The 21,054-nt window shown below is 41.8% G+C and overlaps 1 protein-coding gene across 3 annotated transcripts in view; it reads left to right on the top strand.

The window, feature by feature from the left end:
* Positions 1-4,733: 4,733 nt before the first annotated feature.
* The window catches only part of PDCD2L (programmed cell death 2 like), a 28,385-nt gene continuing 12,064 nt past the window's right edge, over positions 4,734-21,054 (top strand). For 2 of the 3 annotated variants that reach the window (XR_009560106.1, XM_060289368.1), the window contains exons 1-7: positions 4,734-4,858; positions 4,972-5,138; positions 5,250-5,310; positions 6,603-6,976; positions 7,877-7,987; positions 12,230-12,378; positions 20,768-20,915. Coding sequence is in view for 2 of the 3 variants with exons in the window: in XM_060289368.1 (XP_060145351.1) it covers positions 4,751-4,858; positions 4,972-5,138; positions 5,250-5,310; positions 6,603-6,976; positions 7,877-7,987; positions 12,230-12,378; positions 20,768-20,915 (1,118 nt within the window). In the remaining variant the exon portion in view is untranslated. The remainder of the gene's footprint in view (positions 4,859-4,971; positions 5,139-5,249; positions 5,311-6,602; positions 6,977-7,876; positions 7,988-12,229; positions 12,379-20,767; positions 20,916-21,054) is intronic. The other variant, XM_030874420.2, reaches the window with a different exon arrangement.

Raw genomic sequence — 21,054 nt, 5'->3', positions numbered from 1 at the left:
CTTGTGTGAGGCTTTGCTGTAATTGGTGAGCAGATCCAGAATGGAGGACGGTCCCTTGAGAAGAGAGTGGGTGGAGTGGGGCATAATCCAAGTCACGAGGGCAACGTGGCCTCTGTAATCGAATCTTTTCTACATCTTCTTACACTCCTCACCCCTGTGGCTTTGGAGTGACTGTATACTTCTGTTCACTGGATAGTGGTTTTTGGGTGTGTGTGGTACGCGGGCCTCTCACTGTTGTGGCCTCTCCCGTTGCGGAGCACAGGCTCCGGACGCGCAGCCTCAGCGGCCATGGCTCACGGGCCCAGCCGCTCGGCGGCATGTGGGATCTTCCCGGACCGGGGCACGAACCCGTGTCCCCTGCATCGGCAGGCGGACTCTCAACCACTGCGCCACCAGGGAAGCCCCACTGGATAGTTTTTAAAACCATATTGAGATTTTGTCTGTTTTGGGTGAATTCCTGGCCCAGATCAAGGGTGACCACTAACTCCTGGCCAAATGCTCGGGTAATTCTTTCCTTTTATAAGATAGACAGTTGAAAAAAAGGATTTTTGAAGAAACTGTCCTTTTATCTTCTATTTAAGGTACTTCTATTCAAGATACTAAATAATATTTCTGGCCAATTTAGCAGAAAAGGAATTTTATTTAAAGAGTTGATGGGCAGAATCGATGGGCAGACTAGAGGCTGAGCTTTCCAGACCTACGCCCTAGACCATGACGGAATGATCTGGACTGGGAAACTGCTGCCCCTTTCACAAAGCCCTGCTGCCCTCAACCCTGTCTGTCATCAGGCGGCCTTCACCCCATCTTCTCCTGGGCTGCCTGCATTTGAGTTGTCCTCTAGCTTGGTCACATGCCTTCCTCAAAACAGGGAAAAGTCAGGACTTGTATTTTTGTTGTTGTTGTTGTTGTTGTTTGCGGTACGCGGGCCTCTCACCGCTGTGGCCTCTCCCGTTGCGGAGCACAGGCTCCGGACGCGCACGCTCAGCGGCCATGGCTCACGGGCCCAGCCGCTCCGCGGCATGTGGGATCTTCCCGGACCGGGGCACGAACCCGTGTCCCCTGCATCGGCAGGCGGACTCTCAACCACTGTGCCACCAGGGAAGCCCAGGACTTGTATTTTTTATTCCTATAAAGAGAAGACAAACTGCACCCATGAATGCTCAAAGAAAGGAATACCCTGACTGTAGAAAGTGACCATACAGGTACAAACGTCCACTTAAAATAAATAATAGAAATTGTCAGCACTTCTCATCTTCCTATTGGTGAAGTGGAAATTGTTTATTTTTTAATTCCAAAAGTGAATGCCCACTTCTCTCCCACTTTTGTAGAGGTGATAGAAAGATGTTCTTCAACAGTCAAGCTCTGTTGAAGCCCCTGCTGACTCTCCTCCTTTCTTATTTTTTTTGCGGGAGGGGGCGCCTCACGGCATATGGGATCTCAGTTCCCCGACCAGGAATCAAACCTGTGCCCGCTTCAGTGGAAGCATGGAGTCCTAACCACTGGACCGCCAGGGAATTCCCCCACCTCCTTTCTTAATATAGCTGACGAAAAGTGAGCTATATTCCCATCAGAGGCACTTCCTCTATTACAAAAGAGCAAGCACACAAGTCTGTAGAGAGGAAACTTCTAGGTGGCAGACCCTCTCAGGCTAGCTTGTCTTCACATGAATGATCTTTTAGCAGTGGGCCCACTGAGTTCCTCTTGGCCAGCTGCCAAGTCTCATGTCTTCCCTTAGGCGGGAGCACCTGGCATATATATGTCAGTCGGCCATGTGTCCCTTGGCCCTGACTTGTTCTGCTCATCACTGCCACTGTCATCACTTACAGCTTCCACTTATCCTGTGGCTGCCAGTTGTTGCAAGTCTTGAGCAGTACATTAGAGTTCTGCAGAGGAACAGAACCAATAGGATATATCTATGTATCTCTATACAGATATATGAGGAGATTTATTATGGGAGCTGGCACACATCATTATGGAGGCTGAGAAATCCCACGATATGCTGTCTGCAAGCTGGAGACTGAGGAAAGCCAGGGCCATAATTCAGTTTGAGTCTGAAGGCCTGAAAACTAAGAGGCCACTGGTGGGAGGCCCAGAGTCTAAAGGCTTGAGAGCCAGGAGCTCTGATGTCCAAGGGCAGGAGAAGATGGATGTCCCAGCTCAAGAAGAGAAAGAATTCACCCTTTCTCCACCTTTTTGTTCTCTTCAAGCTCTCATCAGATTGGATGATGCCCACCCACATTGTTGAGGGCAGATTTTTACTCAGTTTACTGATTCAAATGCTATTCTCTTCTGAAGCACCCTCACAGATAATCCTAGAAAAAATGTTTTACCAGCTGTCTGGGCATCCCTTAGCCCGGTTAAGTTGACACGTAAAATTAACCATCACAAGCAGCCCTTCAGGTGAGACTGAAGCAGCTTTCAACATCTTCATTCTGTACTTCCTCAAATACAAACTGTATCACAATTTGATGATTTGTGTGAGTTTGTCAGGAGGTCCAAACCCTACGAAATCCTGAATTAAGTCAGACACTTCAAGTCTCACACATGCAAGCACTCCTTACGTTGTTCCAAGGACTCCACGATAATGTCAGTGTCAAATTTGTTGTTAAATTGCTTCTGAAATTCCAGAATGGGGCAGCAGTTAACATCTTGAACATTCCTCTCAAGTAATAAGGCTTCATGCTGCCATCACACTTTGATCAAGAGGCTGTAATAGGTTATATTAGGATGTAAACAGATGACACGTTGGAGAGAGCTCAGTAACTGTTGGAGGAAATCTTGCTGTGTTAGCAAGAATAAGATTTGTTTTTTTTTAATTTTTGGCTGCACCACGGGGCATACAGGATTTTATTAGTTCCCTAACCAGGGATCATACCGGTGCCCCCTACAGTGGAAGCGTGGCGTCTTAACCACTGGACCGCCAGGGAAGTCCCCAAGAAGAATTTTGAAGTTTGTTTCTTGCAATAATTTAGAAATGTATCCTGGGAAACATTAGCTAAAATAACAAGTATCTACCAAGTCATCCAGCCTCTTTGGCTAGACCTGAAGTGAACAGCAAGACTGGACTTCACAGCACCTTTAAAGCCATCAGATTGGCAGTGATAAACCAGAAGTAAACTGGTTTCACCTCCAGGTCCTCGCTGGGGCTGGAGCCAAACATCAGGAGGCACCTGTGTCCTCTTTCTTTTTTTTTTTTTAACTATTTATTTATTTATTTTGGCTGTGCCAGGTCTTAGTTGCTGCATGCAGGATCTTCATTGTGGCATGTGGGCTTCTTAGTTGCGGCATTCAGACTTCTTAGTTGTGGCATGCGAACTCTTTAGTTGCAGCATGCATGTGGGATCTATTTCCCCCACCAGGGATTGAACCCAGGCCTCCTGCACTGGAAGCACAGAGTCTTACCTACTGGAACACAGGGGAAGTCACTTTCTTTTTCTTTTTTTTTCTCTTTTTTTTTTTACATACCATGGTATGAAGCCTGAAATAGTGCTTCTGCAACATGCTCTTTTAAGTCCGGTTTATTGAGGTATAATTTACATATAGTAAAATTCATCTTCCTTTGGTGTACAGTTCTGAGTTTTGACAAATGTATACAGTCATGTAACAAGCACAAGTGAGATATACAGCATTTTCATCACTCCAACAAGTTCCTGGCACCTTTTGTGGTCAACCTCTGCCCCCTAAACCCCTAAACCCAAACCCTGGCAACCATCCATTTGATTACAAAAAGTTCACCTTTTCCAGAATGTGGCCTTTTGTGTCTGGCTTCTTTCACTTAGCACGATGTTTTTGAAATTCACCTATGTGTGCCACAGGCATTTAAAAAACTTTATTACTGAAAATTTCGAACATATAAAAGTCAAATAGCATAGAGACCACCCTGTGCCTGACACCAAATTTGAACAATTATCAACCCAGGGCCCATTTAATTTCATCTACAGTCCCGCCCATCATGTAGCAAATCCCAGATATATCATTTCATCTATAGGCATTTCGATGTGTCTTCTCTAAAAATTTAGGGCTTTCTTGGGGGGGAAGGGATAAACTGGGAGACTGGGATTGACATATACACACTGCTATATATAAAATAGATAACTAATAAGAACCTACTGTACAGCACAGGGAACTCTACTCAATAGTGGCCTATATGGGAAAAGCATCTTAAAAAAAAAAAAGAGTGGCTATATGTATATGTATAACTGACTCACTTTGCTGTACACCTGAAACTAACAACATTGTAAGTCAACTATACTCCAATAAAAATCTAAAAAGTAATTTAGAAAATAAATAAATAAAAATTTAGGACTTCGTGTTTTTGTTTTTTGGGGGAGGGGCTTGTTAACGACAGTACTATTATCCAACTTATTTTATTTAATTTATTTATTTTTCACGCACCGAATGGCATGCGGGATCTTAGTTCCCCCATCCGGGATCCAATCCGCGCCCCCTGCAGTGGACGCGCGTAGCCCTAACCGTTGGACCGCCAGAGATGTCCCATATCCCACTTATTTTAGATAAAACTTTTTGGTAAGACTAGTTCACGGTAGAGGGTGCCAACTTCCTTTAGCAGCGCGCACTACGAGCCAAAAAGCCTTGCCGCTCCGGGATCTTCCCCGGGTTCCAAACTGTATCCCCGGAAGCGGTCTGAAGGGGGCGGGGCCGTCTCTCAGGCGTAGGCAGTGCGCGTGCACAGAGAGGCGCACCCTCTCGGCTGCCGTAGTTCGCCTCTTCGCTTGGGCGCCTCGTCGTCATGGCGGCCGTTCGGAAGCCGGTGCTGCTCGGGCTTCGCGATACTGCGGTGCACTGCTGCCCCACGGGGCTGGGCGCCTGGACCACGAGCAAGCTGGGCGGCATTCCGGTGAGGTGGGGCGTCGGAGCCGGGGTCGGCGGGTGCTGGTGAGGGCTACGGGGTGAGGGAGTGGGCGAGGTCTCGGGTAAGAGTCAGGGTCTGAGTGCCTCCCTTGCCCTCAGGACGCCCTGCCCGCCGTGGCAGCGCCGAGGCCAGTGTGTGAACTTTGCAGGCAGCCGCTTGTCCTGGTCGTGCAGGTGTACTGCCCGCTGGAAGGCTCCCCCTTTCATCGGCTCCTGCACGTGTTCGCTTGCCCCCGCCCGGGGTGCGCTAGCGGCAGGGCGCGCAGGTAGGCGGGAGCGGGGGTGGGGGGCCAGCCCCCGGCGCACCCGGAGGGGACTGGTCAGTCGGCTGGCAGTCGGCTATGGACCCTTCACCGCAGTTTTTGTTTACTATGAAGTTGGAAGGTGTTCCGCTCCCAGTGCCTGCAAACGCGAGAGAAAGAGACGCAGGACGCTCAGGTAAAGCGCTTGTGACTATCATATTATGATCTGCTGTCATTTGAGGGTATTTTCCAGAATTTCGTTTAAGACAAACTTTAAGCCATATTCTTTGAAGTACTTTGGAATGGTTTCAGCCTTTTTTATGTTTAGTTTTTATTACTTTTTCTTATTAGTCATCCATTTTATACCCATCAGTGTATACATGTCAATCCCAATCTCCCAATTCATCACACCACAGTTTGCTTTTTTTTTGAACCGTAAAATGGTACTTCCTTAACGTCTTGTTAGTTGTTTTAATTATGCACTGGAGATATGGAAGCACATAGCTTACGGATTTTTCTGTTTGGGAAAAAGTATGGGTGTGTACATACATATCATTATATGTGTGTGTTTATAGTAAATACACTTACTGTGATAAGTATATGTGTATGTAACAAACATATTTAATACGACAAAACTCGAATTTATTAAATTAAAAAAATCTGGCAAGCTGGTAGCTGCAGAACAAAATTCAGCTTCCCTTTGCCTGTGAATGCTGCTTTATATATACACTGAATTCTTAATGTGTGCCAAGCACAGTACTAGCAGTACTGGGAATAAAAAGGTGGTGTCTGCCTATATTTGTCAGGGTTCAATTGCAGATAATAGAAAAGCACTTTGACTTTTTAAAGCTGAGACAGACTTAAAATTAGGTTTTTACTAACTTATTTGGATAGCCTGGAGGAGATGACTCCAGGAGTGACCTCCGGAACCACACCTCAGAACTGGCCTGTCAAGGAGCTGCTAACCTCGCTTGCAGTCAGGAAACTGAGATGTGTTCCGGTGAATGGAAGCTGCCCTGTTCAGAACTGTTGACTCCAGAGCCTTGCTGTCTCCATCTACAGATCAGCTACCTTTTTTTTCATGGCTCTTCTTTCCACTTCACTCTGTCTCAAGTTTGTGTCTCCCTCTAGACACAGACAGACCCCCTGATCACACCTAGGACCCCAGGTGCTTAGGAGTCTGGGAAATGTAGTTCTTTCTTACCATGTGCAATACATGAAGCACAACTGAAAGAGACGTTGAAGAAACCACTGTACTGCATTTGCCATGGTGCCCCTGAAAAGGAAACACAGTATTTGTCACCTCCAACATGCTTTTGAGTAAATGGGGTCCAGGAAGTTGAATCAGAGTGTGCCAGAGTGGAGGGCGGGGGGTGCTGGTGTTAAGGCTCCCTCAGGAAGGTGAAGGGATGGGTGGCTCAGGAAGCCAAGGGAGTAGGTGAGATCACCCAAGTGTGCTTGAACCACATTCACTGGATATTTTTCCAGAAACAGGAGAACGGCCTCACAGCTGAGGATTGGTGTGAAGGTGCAGATGACTGGGGAAGTGACGGGGAGGAGGCGCCTCCACCACAGTTTATCTCAGATTTTGGAAATGATTCCAGCCGTGCCAAAGACAGAGACTGGACTGCCCAGCTCCAAGACCTCCGCCTGCAGGATACTGTCCCGGGTGCTGCTCTTCCTCTGCCTCCTGGGGAAGGGATGGCCTTGCCTTCCGTGCTGCCACAGTTCCTGCCCTACTACATCTGTGTTGTTGATGAGGATGACTACAGAGACTTTGTCAGTCTAGATCATGCTCAGAGCCTTCTGAGGGAGTATCAACAGAGAGAGGGAATTGACATGGAACACTTGCTTTCCCAAAGGTGAGAGTGCGTACTGCTGAGCGTGAGAGGTGATTTGATCAGGAAGCTGCCACAGTAGGTACCCTTTGGTTTTACCCTCGTATCTGGGGAAACTTTTTCAGGCAGCACTTGTGTGTGTAGGACCTTTCTGCTTCATGCCTCTCAGATGAGAAAGGGAGACAGACAAGGGGATCTTACGAGCCACCCTTGAGTTAGCTTGAAAACACTTGGTCCTGTTTATAGGGACCCTCAGGAAAGTGAACAAACGAGTTAGGGACACCAAGTATTTACACAAGATGGCTTTACTAGCTCTTTAACTTTCCTGTTGTTAAATGTATAACAGAGACAGGTAAGTTAGAAAAATGCCATTTGTTTATTGACTCTTGCCTGTGGCTCAAGAACTGGCCTAGGACCTCAGAGACCCTCCCAGAGCCTCAATTCTCCCCTGTAAAATGGGGATGATACTGATATCTGGGTGGTGTATCTCTTCACATGGTTTTTGGAGTTAAGTGTGAGAATAGGTCTTGAAAGGCTTTATAAACCAAAACCCTCTAAAGTTTGAAGTAAGAATAATCACTTTGCTATTATAATAGAATTACAGTAGGATATATGGGGAGTTGACCTGGTTCTTTACCAGAGCTGTATCATTTGTAAGCTTTTTCAGAATACTGTTGGAGTGTGTGAAGAAGTGTTGGTGTTTGAAAATAATCCATAATGGAGAAAGAAATGGAGAGAGTGAGTGGACATAATGACTTTTTAAATTGCAAATAATTATCCAGAGTTGAAAATGGCGAGGAAGCAGGGCTTGAGAGAAGGGTAGCGGGGGGGTTACTGCTGTTCAGTATAATTTTCAGTATATTTCTAAATACTGTAATTCTCTGGATATATACAGGCAAAAGTGTTTTTTGCTTCTCTTTTTAGTCTTTCTAGCGATGGTGATGAAAAATATGAGAAGACCATAATTAAAAGTGGAGATAAGATGTTTTACAAATTCATGAAGAGAATTGCTGCTTGTCAAGAGCAGATTTTGAGGTAAAGGCACATTTTTTTAAATTGTTTTTCTTGATTGTAAAAGTAATGTATATAGGGCTTCCCTGGTGGCGCAGTGGTTGAGAGTCCGCCTGCCGATGCAGGGGACACGGGTTCGTGCCCCGGTACGGGATGGTCCCGCATGCCGCGGAGCGGCTGGGCCCGTGAGCCATGGCCGCTGAGCCTGCGCGTCCGGAGCCTGTACTCCGCAACGGGAGAGGCCACAACAGTGAGAGGCCTGCGTACCGCAAAAAAAAAAAAAAGAAAAGAAAAGAAAATACTTTTAAAACCACCACCAGGCTAGGTCTCTCACTTCAATCACTCTTGTACTTTAATTTCAGTTCTTATTTCATTTTGGGGAAAATTTCCTGTTTCATCGTTGAGTATTGTTTTTCATCCATTTGTTGAGTTCTTTATTTTGGACACCAATTATCCTTATAGTAGTTATATCTATCAACCTTCCATAGATATCACCTTCTCTCTAATTGCTTTGTCTTTTTCTTTTGCATTCACTAGATTTTCACAACTCTTTTAACCACGTCAGTACTTCGATTTTCAGCCAAGTCTATTATTTCTAAATTTATTCAATATGTAATGTGTGGCTTGGTTTCTTTAGCAATTCAATTTCCCTTGGCCTCTCATAGTTACTTCATTTTCTCAACTTTGAGCTCTTGGGTTTCACTGAATGTATTTTCTTACAAAGTTCTTCTATATCTTGAAAACTCTGCTGGGAATTATGTGTTCTCAGTTTATGTTTTCTTCCAGATATGGTTCCTGGCTCATTTTTGTTTGTACTATTCATTTCTTTAATTTTACTGATTACAGGAGTGGAATGCCACTTTGCATCTAGCTCATGCCTGAAGGGGGCAACTCTGTTTAGACCACCAGGTTTCTCCAAAACGGTGTGTGGGCTTTCTTACTGATTTTCTGTCTATCTCATATCAGAGATCTGCTCTTTTCCCCTTCTCCAAGCATATTTTTCATTTCTTCTACTTTTCTGTAGTGAAGTGGGGCGGGGATATGGTTCTGTAAGACCAGATGCAATCTACTAGAACACCTGGGTTTCACTTTGACTTCTCAGATAGTGTAAAATGTCTTACATGTTGGGAGATCCCATTTTAATGGGGAAGAAATTGCCCTTGACCTCTTTATCATTACTGTAACTAGTCAACAACTTTTGCTTCTGAGAGGCAATTCCTAATTCCCTGCATCCTCACCCCACCACACCCAGTTCTCTGGCCAACAGCCCTACAGCAGAAGATACAGATTCTTTTCCTATTTGCTGCTTTCCAGATTCAAGATTATTACTGCAATTCTCAGGATTTTGTGGGCTAATCAGTATATTTTGAAGAGGTGAAAGAAGAAGGCTGTATGGTTAGAACTCACACTAAACCATTCCAGAAATTTCTCTACCTTCCTCTGTGAAAAGTAAATTAATTACAAAAATAAATATTTAAATACATGTGAGGTACCCAGACCTGTATTAGACATTTAGTGATATTATGTCCTGAGCTGCCACTCTTGAGTTTTATGGTATTAAGTTCCTTTCCTTATTTCAATGCTGATGGAAGGGATTTTCTTTTTAATACTTGTTTTTTTCTATTTTATTTTTGGCTGACTTTTACCTTTTATATTCATCATATCAGGTATTAGGGGAGAAAGACCATTTTATTTTACTCTGTCCACTTTATCTGGACCCATTTTTCCAAGTTTTCCCTATGTCATTATTTTTATATACTATAACCTGCTGGGTATGTCATTTCCTCTGAGGCCTCTCTGACATCCTAGTTATAATAGCTATGTTTTATTTTCCTCATTTATCACTTGTGGAAATCATACAACATGTCTATTTATTTTTAACTTCCCTCACTAGAAAGCTAAAGCTATAAAAACACGGACTTTGTGTCATTTCCTGCTGCACCTGCAGCATCTAAAATAGACCCAATAAATATTTGCTGGATGAATGAATACGTTCACTGAATCCTTCCAAACATGCTGTAAAGTAGGTATTAGGCCCATTTTACAGAAGAGAAAATAAAGGTAAAGTCATCTGCCCAAGGCCAAGTCTTCTAAGACCTAAACCAAGGTTCTTTTCACCCATACCACATTTGAAAAGGTATTGGCTCCACCAAATACCTCCTATACATGGGCACTGTGTTTTGCATGAGAGTTATATACTGTCCTTACCACCAAAGAGTTTACAGAAATTAGGTGATTCAGTAGACCCTTGTCCTAAGATGATGAAGAATAGATAAATATGCCAGTGCTATTAAGAGATCCTAGGGCTTCCCTGGTGGCGCAGTGGTTGAGAGTCCGCCTGCCGATGCAGGGGACACGGGCTCGTGCCCCGGTCCGGGAAGATCCCACATGCCACAGAGCGGCTGGGCCCGTGAGCCATGGCCGCTGAGCCTGCGCGTCCGGAGCCTGTGCTCTGCAACGGGAGAGGCCACACAGTGAGAGGCCCGTGTACGGCAAAAAAAAAAAAAAAAAAGATCCTAGGGAATTCCCTGGCGGTCCAGTGGTTAGGACTCTGCACTTTCACTGCCGAGGGCCCGGGTTCGATCCCTGGTTGGGGAATTAAGATCCCACAAGCCACGCAGCATGGCCAATTAAAAATAAAACAAAACGAAAAGATCCTAACAGATCTCTGCTTCCCCAAAACATAGCATAGTGGATTTCAAACAACAGCCAGTATTTACGTATATTTTACAGAGTATTTGCCTCATCACCTCATTTGATTCTCATAGGAATCCTATGAAATAGGTAGTTGTATCATCATCCTCACGTTAGAGATGAGGCACTGAGGATAAGAAAGGTTAAGTGACTTGCCCACGGACCCACAGGTAGAAATGGAAGACCTGGGCAATGAACTTCCAAGACGTATGATTCAATATCCTATGAGCACTTGTTACTTACTACAAAGTATTATGTCTTCAATATATGAAACTTATAAAGTAGAATGCACAGGGGAAATAAAATCAAAACTATTATAATTAACAAAGATTTAATTACAAAGATGGAAGTCAAACTGATAAGGACACACTCTGTAGTTCAAGAAAAATCAAGACCCCACACCCCAGATAACAGCCTCCTAAACCCCCATCTCAAGAATAGCATCAACACTCACCCAGTTTCACAAGCCAGAAGCTCAAAACCACTTCTGTTGCCTTCTTTTACTCTCATATCCAAGGGTCACCAAGAACTGCCATTATAAAAATATCCCACAGGAACTTCCCTGGTGGTCCAGTGGGGAAGACTCCGCATTCCCAATGCAGGGGGCCCAGGTTCCATCCCTACTCAAGGAACTAAGATCCCACATGCATGTTGCAATTAAGAGTCTGCATTGCCACAACTAAGAAGCCTGCAAGCTGCAACTAAGAGTCCACATGCTGTAACTAAGAAGCCTGCGTGCTACAGCTAAGCCCACATGCTGCAACTTAACATGCTGCAACAAAGATCCTGCGGGCCGCAACTAAGACCCAGTGCAGCCTAAATAAATAAATATTTTTTTAAAGAAAGAAAAGAGAAAAATTATAAATATTCTATGACCCCAATTATTGTTTTTAAAAAATACACAAAACTGGGCTTCCCTGGTGGCGCAGTGGTTGAGAGTCTGCCTGCTGATGCAGGGGACACGGGTTCGTGCCCCAGTCTGGGAGGATCCCACATGCCACAGAGCGGCTGGGCCCGTGAGCCATGGCCACTGAGCCTGCGCGTCTGGAGCCTGTGCTCCGCAACGGGAGAGGCCACAACAGTGAGAGGCCCGCATACCGGAAAAAAAAAAAAAAAGCAAAACCTACTTACATGTGTGCATCCAAATGCATAAAAAATAAGTGAACTTAAGAAAAATCTTAGCTTCATGGTTTGAGGAATACTGTAGATTTTGGTTTTCTTGTTATACTTTCCTGTGTTTCCCAAACTAATATACATTATTTTTATTTATTTATTTTTGTGGTACCCCGGGATTTTCAAACCCCGGGGTTTGTTGCAGTTTTAGTTAGATTCAGTTCAACATTAGCTTTAGTGCCTTCATCTAGACTTGGTAACCATTGATAAGAATTCAGATATCTTGCTCTGATATACAACCTTGCAGCTAGTTTTCTGGGCCTTTGGATTTTCTTTGTTCTCTGGTTTTGCTCCGGATACTCTCCAAGAAAGAAACAAAATTTGCAAAGCGTGGTCTTAGATGTTGGAATGTGACTTGTACGTGGCCCTGATTCACGGTTCTTTATTTCGTTGCTCTAGGTATTCCTGGAGTGGAGAACCACTTTTCTTGACCTGCCCTACATCAGAAGTCACTGAGCTCCCAGCCTGCAGTCACTGTGGAATCCGAAGGATATTTGAGTTTCAGCTTATGCCAGCGCTGGTCAGCATGCTCAGAAGTGCTAATTTAGGTAATAAGCCATTCATTTATTTGAGTTTGTGGGTTTCTAGCACTAATTTGGAATTATTTTTAAAATGAAAGACTATTGTTTCATTTTTGTTTCCTTAAAAAATGTAAGCATATTACATAAAATTTGGGAAATTAGAATTATTATTTTTTTTTAAATATTTATTTTATTTTTTAATTTTCTTTATTTTTTTTGGCTGCACTGCGTCTTAGTTGCGGCACGCGGGATCTTCGTTGAGGCGTGCGGGCTTCTCTCTAGTTTGGCATGCGGGTTTTCTCTCTCTAGTTGTGGAACACGGGGTCCAGAGCATGTGGGCTCTGTAGTTTGCGGCACGTGGGCTCTCTTGTTGAGGTGCGCGAGCTCAGTAGTTGTGGCGTGCAGGCTTAGTTGCCCCACAGCAAAATTAGAATTATTTTAAGAAAACTTGTGTTGCTTCCATTTGGGGCTATTGTAAAGTTACTATCAACATTTGTGTACAAGTCTTTATATGGACATAGGCTTTTCGGTAAGTATCTAGGAGAAAAATGGTTGAATTATATGGTAAGTGTGTGTTTAACTTTTTAAGACATTGCCAAACTGTTTTCCAAAGAGGTTGTGCCACTTATATCCCAACCAGCAATACATGAGAGTTGCACATCCTTGGCAACACTTGATATGGTCTGTCTTTTTCATTTTAGCCAGTCTCACAGGTGTGTAGTGATGTCACATGGTTTTAATTTGCATTTCTCTGACAACTAATGATTTTGAGCATCTTTTCATGTGTTTATTTACCACTATATGTTTTCTTTGGTGCAGTATCTGTTCTAATCATTTTCTGTTTTTAAAAATTGGATAGTTTGTCTTCTTATTACTGAATTTTGAGAGTTTTGTATCTATTCTGGATACAAGTCCTTTAGTATATAATTTATAAATATTTTCTCCAAGTCTGTGGCTTGCCTTTTTTTATTTGTTTTTTTGGTATGGACTTTATTCTTCAGAAGCTTTCAATTTACAGAAAAATTAAGAAATAGTACATAGAGTTCCCATATACCTCACACCCAGTTTCCCCTTTATTAACATTTTACATTAATGTGGTACTTTTATTACAATTAATGAACCAGTATTAATACATTATTAACTAAAATCCATAGTTTATTTAGATTTCCTTAATTTTTACCTGATACCCAAGCGCCTGTCCTGGATACCACAGTGCATTTAGTTGTTGTGTCTCTTGCCTGTGATGGATTTTCAGACTTCCTCATTTTTGAAGACCTTGACAATTTTGGGGAGTACTGGTCACTTACTTTGTAAGATGCCCCTATATTGGAATTTGTCTGATTTTTTTCTTATGATCAGAATGAGATTATGGGTTATTGAGAGGAAAATCACAGGGGTAAAATGCCATTTTCTTCATGTCACACATGATATCAAGGGTGCATCTTTATACATTGACTGTTGATGTTAGCCTTGATCACCTGGTGTTTCAGGTTTCTCCACTTGAAAACAATTCCTTTTTCTCCCCCTAGTCAGAATAAAATGACTTGTCTTTTTATTCTCTAAACAGTGTCCTTTCAAAAAACAGTTTTTAATTTTGAAGGACAATTGATTAATTTTTTCTTGTATGGATCATGTTTTTAATGTCTTGTCTAAGAAATAATTGCCTAGCCCAAGGACACTAGTTTTTTCCTAGTTTTATGTTTTACATTTAGATTTATGTCCATTTTGAGTTAACTTTTATATATAGTGTGAGGTATGGATCAAGTTCATTCTTTTCCATGTGAATATCCAGTTGTTTCAGCACCATTTATTGATAAGGATATTCTTTCTCTGCTGAATTATCTTTTACCTTTGTTGAAAATTGGTTGTCCATATATGTATTAATTTATTTGTGTACTCTCTGTTCTGCATTCTGTTCCATTAATCTGTTTTTCTGTTTTGACACCGCTGCCACACTGTCTCGACTACTGTAGCTTTGTAGGATTTGTAATCTGGTAGTGTCAATCTTGCAGCTTTATTCTTCCTTTTCAAAGATATTTTGACTCTTCCAAGTCCTTTGCATTTCTGTGTTTTTAAGAATCAGCTTGTCAGTTTCTTTAAAAAGTAAAAGGCATTCTGGGGTTTTGATTGGGATTGCATTGATTCTCTGGATCAGTGTGGGGAGAATTGATATCTTAATGTTGAGTCTTCCAACTCATGTACATAGTATGTCTTTCCATTTATTTACGTTCTCTTTAATTTCTTGCAGCAGGGTCTTATACTTTTCAATGTATAGTCTTACACATCTTTTTTCAGTTTTGTCTCTAAATATTAACTGCTTTTTTATGTTATTGTAAATGGCATTTAAAAAATTTCAATTTCTGATGTTTGCTGCTAGTATATTTAAATATAATTGATTTTTTAAAAGATGTGTTGTAAAATATACATACTTAAAATTTACCATTTTGTGGTCATGAAGAATCTAGGGGCAAGATGGCAGTAAAGATGCAAACCTACTGGAGAATGGACTTGAGGACATGGGGAGGGGGAAGGCTAAGCTGGGACAAAGTGAGAGAGTGGCATGGACATATATACACTACCAAATGTAAAATCGATAGCTAGTGGGAAGCAGCCGCATAGCACAGGGAGATCAGCTCCGTGCTTTGTGACCACCTAGAGGGGTGGGATAGGAAGGGTGGGAGGGAGGGAGATGCAAGAGGGAAGAGATATGGGGATATATGTATATGTATACCTGATTCCCTTTGTTATAAAGCAGAAACTAACACACCATTGTAAAGCAATTATACTCCAATAAAGATGTTAAAAAAAATTTACCATTTTAGCCATTTCTTTAAGTGTATAGTTTAGTGGCATTAAGTATATTCACAATGTTATGTAACCATCACCACTATCTATTTCCAAAACTTCTTTGTTATCCCAAACAGAAAATCTGTACCCATTAAGAATTAACTACTCGCCCACTCCCAGAAAGGAATTAACCCCCCCATTTTCTCTTCCCCTAGTTGCTGGTAACCTCTATTCTATCTCTTTCTGTCTCTGTGAATTTACCTGTTCCAGATACCTCATACAAGTGGAATCATACAACATTTGTCCTTTTGTGTCTGGCGTATTTCCCTTAGCATAATGTTTTCAGGGTTTGTCCATGTTGTAGCATGTATCAAAATTACCTTCCTTTTTATAGTTCATTGTATGTATATACAAATTTTAAAAATTCTTTAACTTGATGAGATTTCCATCCTTTAGCTATTATGAGTAATGCTGCTGTGAACAGTGGTATACAAATATCTGTTTGACTCCCTGTTTTTAGTTCTTTTGGGTATATCCTAGGAATGGCATTGCTGGGTCATTTTTAGAGCTGTAAACACATACATTGAAAACAAAGAAAAATCTCAAATCAATGACCTAACTGTTTACCTTTTAAGGAACTTGAAAAAGAAGACCAACCAAGCAAAGCTCACAGAAGAAAGGAAGGAATAAAGGCTAGAGCAGAGATCTTAAAGGATAATATAAAAACAACAGAGACAAGTGTTCTAAACCAAATTTTTTGGTGTGGATTCTTTAGGATTTTCTACATATAAGATCAGATCATCTCTATTTACTAATATATATTTTATATATATACACACACACATAATAGTTTTTGCCAAATGTAATGATTTTACATGGGATGGTGGCTGATTACATTTGATCTTTATGACCATTGAGTATTCTTATGTGTATCTAAAGTACTTTTAGAACAGACATGAAAATATTCCATCTACTCATCGAATTCACAAAACATGTTTATTCATTGTACAATATTTTAAAAGGTTAGCGTGGTTTAATTTTAGAAGCAGAAATTCTGTCTCTTAAGATGATGAGTTGACCAAGGCACACGTTTGGCATAATCATATACAGTTGAGGAATAATGGCTTCTATCTCTTTGCACAACTGCCATAGTCACTCATGTATAGTATCTGCAATGAGGGCATTTTTATGTCAGCATTATCTTTTTCCGGTTTACCAGTAATTCCCTGAGGTACATCATATCCATTTCCTCTTTTATTTCAGCAATCAGTAAACCTTTCTTCTGTGGTTATGGAAGTGTTCTTAACATGAACATACCTTGTCATGTGACGTATTTGTTTACCATGGCCTACTTCTCTTTTACAATCAGAAACAAGGAAAGTTGTTTGCTTTTTGTATTCCCTACTGCATTTCAGATCTAACCTGATTTCTTAGGACCTTTATATATTTCTTTTGAATTGCTTGAAGTACATAAGAAGAGATCACTTTTTATCTTTACCTACATCATTAGGTGTATGGACATTATAATAACATGTAATTTTTTTTTACTACACTGAAAATCATTTCAGGCTTTGATCTTGGAGTAGTTTTTCTAAGAGGTGACTTGTTCCTGGGACAAAATATAGCAACAACTAAAATCACTTGCAGGATTGTCTACTATTTTTGTTTCTTTAAATTTGTCAGTTTTGGGGGCTTCCCTGGTGGTCCAGTGGTTAAGACTCTGGTGCTTAAGGGCACGGGTTTGATCCCTCATTGGGGAAGTTCTGCAAGCTGTGGAGTGCAGCCAAAAAAAAAAAAAATTTTTGTCACTTTCTGGTAACTATCCTAGGAACTGGTGAGTTCTAGGTATTTTTTAAACAATTCTGATTAGAAAACATCAAGATGAAACACTGAATCTTTGTGGTCAGAAATTCTGTTATCATTATTCTAATATGAATATTTGAGTTGAAGATAATTTGATTTTGATCTGTTAGTGTGGAAATGTAAGTATGGAGACAAAGACAAAATAAAAACAAGCATTCTTGGGATTTCCCTGGTGGCGCAGTGGTTAAGAATCCACCTGCCAATGCAGGGGACACGGGTTCGAGCCCTGGTCCGGGAAGATCCCACATGCTGTGGAGTAACTAAGCCTGTGTGCCACAACTACTGAGCCTGCACTCTAGAGCCCACGTGCCACAACTACTGAAGCCTGCGTGCCCAGAGCCCATGCTCCACAACAAGAAAAGCCACCTCAATGAGAAGCCCATGCACTGCAATGAAGAGTAGCCCCCTGTCAGATTTCCCTGGTGGTGCAGTGGTTAAGAATCCGCCTGTCAACACAGAGGACACGGGTTCAGTCTGTGGTCTGGGAAGATCCCACATGCTGCGGAGTAACTAAGCCCATGCACCACAACTACTGAGCCTGCGTTCTGGAACCCCCGAGCCACAACTACTGAGCCCGTGCGCCACAACTACTGAGCCTGCACTCTAGAGCCTGTGTGCCACAACTACTGAAGCCCGCGCGCTTCAACTATTGAAGCCCGTGTGCCTAGAGCCTGTGCTCTGCAACAAAAGAAGCCACCGCAATGAGAAGCCCGCACACTGCAATGAAGAGTAGCCCCCGCTTGCTGCAACTAGAGAAAGCCCACGTGTAGCGATGAAGACCCAATGCAGCCAAAAAAATAAAAAATAAAATTAAAAAAAAAGAAAAGAAAAAGAGTAGCCCCTACTCGCTGCAACTAGAGAAAGCCCACGCACAGCAACAAAGACCCAATGCAGCCAAAAATAAAATAATAAATAAATTAATTAAATAAATTAAAAAGAAATAAACTTAAAAAAACAAGTATTCTTGGAAAAAAGATCACATCATCTGCAAGAGAGGTAATTTTATTTTTTTATTTTTAAAATATTTATTTATTTTGGCTGTGCTGGGTCTTAGCTGTAGCACACAGGATCTTTGTTGCAACATGCGGGACCTTTAGTTGCAGCATGCGGGCTTTTTAGTTGCGGCATGTGAACTCTTAGTTGTGGCATGCATGTGGGATCTAGTTCCCCGACCAGGGATCGAACCCAGGCCTCCTGCATTGGGAGCACAGAGTCTTACCGACTGGGCCACCTGGGAAGTCCCCAACAGAGATAATTTTACTTCCTTCTTTCTGATTTGTATGCCTTTTATTTTTCTTGTTCAGTCGCCCTATATAGAACTTCTGTATCGAATAGAAGTTACAAAAGTAAAAGTAGGCATCCTTTACTTGTTCCTGGTCTTAGGGGAATAGCTTTTAGTTTTTCACCATTAGTATTAAGTTAGCTGTGAGTTTTTCATATGTATGGCCTTTTTCAGATTGAGGAATTTACCTTCTATTTCTAGTTTATTGAGTGATTTTTATCACTACAGAGTATTGAATTTTGTCAAATGCTTTTTTTCTGCATCAATTGAGATGATCATGGTAATTCTGTGGATTCTGTTAATGTGGTATATTATATTGATTTTGGTATGTTTAAACATCTTTCCATTCTTGGGATAAATCCCATTGGATCATAGCATATAAACCTTTTTATAAGCTCCTGGATTTGGTTTGCTAATACTTTGTTGAGGATTTTTGCATCCGTATAAGGGACATTGGTTTGTACTTTTCTTTTAATATCTCTGTCTGGCTTTGGTATTAGGATAATACTAGCCTCTGAGAATGAGTAAGTAGTCCCTTCTATTCAATTTTTTGGGAGACTTAAAGAAGGATTGGTGTTTATTCTTCTTTAAATGTTTTGTAACATTTACTAGTTATATCCTCTAGTCCTTGGCTTTTCTTTATAAATTTATTTATTTATCTTTGGCTGCGTTGGGTCTTTGTTGCTGTGCACGGGCTTTCTCTAGTTGCGGTGAGTGGGGACTACTCTTCATTGTGGTGCGCGGGCGTGGGATCTTCTTGGACCAGGGCTTGTACCCGTGTCCCCTGCATTGGCAGGTGGATTCTTAACCACTGTGCTACCAGGGAAGCCCCTTGGCTTTTTTTTACTGGAAGGGTTTTGATTACTCGTTCAGTTTCCTTGCTATAGGTCTGTTCAAATTTTCTGTTTCTTCTTGAGTCAGTTTTGGTAGATTGCATGTTTCTAGGAGTTTATCATTTCTTTTAGGTTATTCAATTTGTTGGTATACAACTGTTCATATTATTCTCTTATAATCTTTTATTTCTATGAAATTTGTCTTAATGTTTCTACTTTTTTTTTTAAAGTAGTTATGTATTCAGTATTTTATTTATTTATTTTTGGCTGTGTTGGGTCTTCGTTTCTGTGCAAGGGCTTTCTTTAGTTGCCGCAAGCGGGGGCCACTCTTCATTGCGGTGCTCAGGCCTCTCACTATCGTGGCCTCTCTTGTTGCGGAGCACAGGCTCCAGACGCCCAGGCTCAGTAGTTGTGGCTCACGGGCCTAGTTGCTCCACGGCATGTGGGATCTTCCCAGACCAGGGCTTGAACCCGTGTCCTGTGCGTTGGTAGGCAGACTCTCAACCACTGCGCCACCAGGGAAGCCCTAATTTTTTTTTATTTTTGGCTGTGTTGGGTCTTCGTTGCTGCATGCGGGCTTTCTCTAGTTGCAGCAAGTGGGGGCTACTCTTCGTTGCGGTGTGCGGGCTTCTCATTGCGGTGGCTTCTCTTGCAGAGCACGGGCTTCAGTAGTTGTGGCACGTGGGCTCAGTAGTTGTGGCTTGAGGGCTCTAGAGTGCAGGCTCAGTAGCTGTGGCACATGGGCTTAGTTGCTCCACGGCATGTGGGATCTTCCCAGACCAGGGCTCAAACCCATGTCCCTTGCATTGGCAGGTGGATTCTTAACCACTGCGCCACCAGGGAAGTCCCAATGTTTCTACTTTCATTTCTGGTTTTAGTAATTTGAGTCTTCTCTTTTTCTTAGTCATTCTAGCTAAAGATTTGTCAATTTTGTTGATCTTTACAAAGAACAAACTTTTGGTTCTGTGGGTTTTTCTCTATTGTTTTTATATTTCCATTTAAAAAAGAATTCTGCTCTAGTCTTTATTTTTTCCTTTCTTCTGCTGGCTTTGATAGTGTGGTCTTTTTCTAGTTCCTTAAGGTATAGACCATTAAGGTCATTGACTTGAGATCTTTCTTTGTTTTTATTGTGTGTGCTTATATCTGAAAATTTCCTCTTAGCACTGCTTTCACTGCAGTTTGGTATGTTGTGCTTTCATTTTCATTTGTTTCAAGGTATTGTCTAATTTCCTTTGTGACTTCTTTTTTGACCTGTTGGTTGTTTAAAAATGTTCTGTTTATTTTTCACATATTTGTGAATTTTCCAGTTTTTGTCCTGTTATTGATTTCTAGTTTCATTTCATTGTGATCATAAAGATACTTAGTATGAGGTAAGTCTTCTTCAATTAATCGAGACTTATGGTATATCCTAGAGATGTTCTATGTACACTTGAAAAGAATGTGGTGTTAAGTGGTGTGTTCTTTATGTGTCTGTTAGTTCCAGTTGTGAAACTATTGCATTGTCAAACCTTCTGTTTCCTTATTGATCTTCTCTCTGGTTGTTTTATTTATTATTATAAGTGAGTTAGTTTTTTGTTTGTTTGTTTGTTTGTTTGTTTTTTGCCGTACGTGGGCCTCTCACTGTTGTGACCTCTCCCATTGCGGAGCACAGGCTCTGGACGCGCAGGCTCAGCGGCCATGGCTCACGGGCCCAGCCGCTCCGTGGCATATGGGATCCTCCCGGACCGGGGCACGAACCCGTGTCCCCTGCATCGGCAGACGAACGTTCAATCACTGCGCCACCAGGGAAGCCCATATAAGTGAGTTATTGATATCAAGTATTATTGTAGCACTGTCTATTTCTCTCTTTAAATCTTTCAATTTTTGCTTCACATATTTAGGGTCTCTGCACATAGAAGCTTATATGTTTATAATTATTATATTTTCTTGCCCTTATAT

The sequence above is a fragment of the Globicephala melas genome, chromosome 19, assembly GCF_963455315.2.
Source record: "Globicephala melas chromosome 19, mGloMel1.2, whole genome shotgun sequence".
Taxonomy (NCBI): Eukaryota; Metazoa; Chordata; class Mammalia; order Artiodactyla; family Delphinidae; genus Globicephala; species Globicephala melas.
Note: the sequence above shows the minus strand (reverse complement) of the source record. Positions and strands in the feature narration are given on the sequence as shown.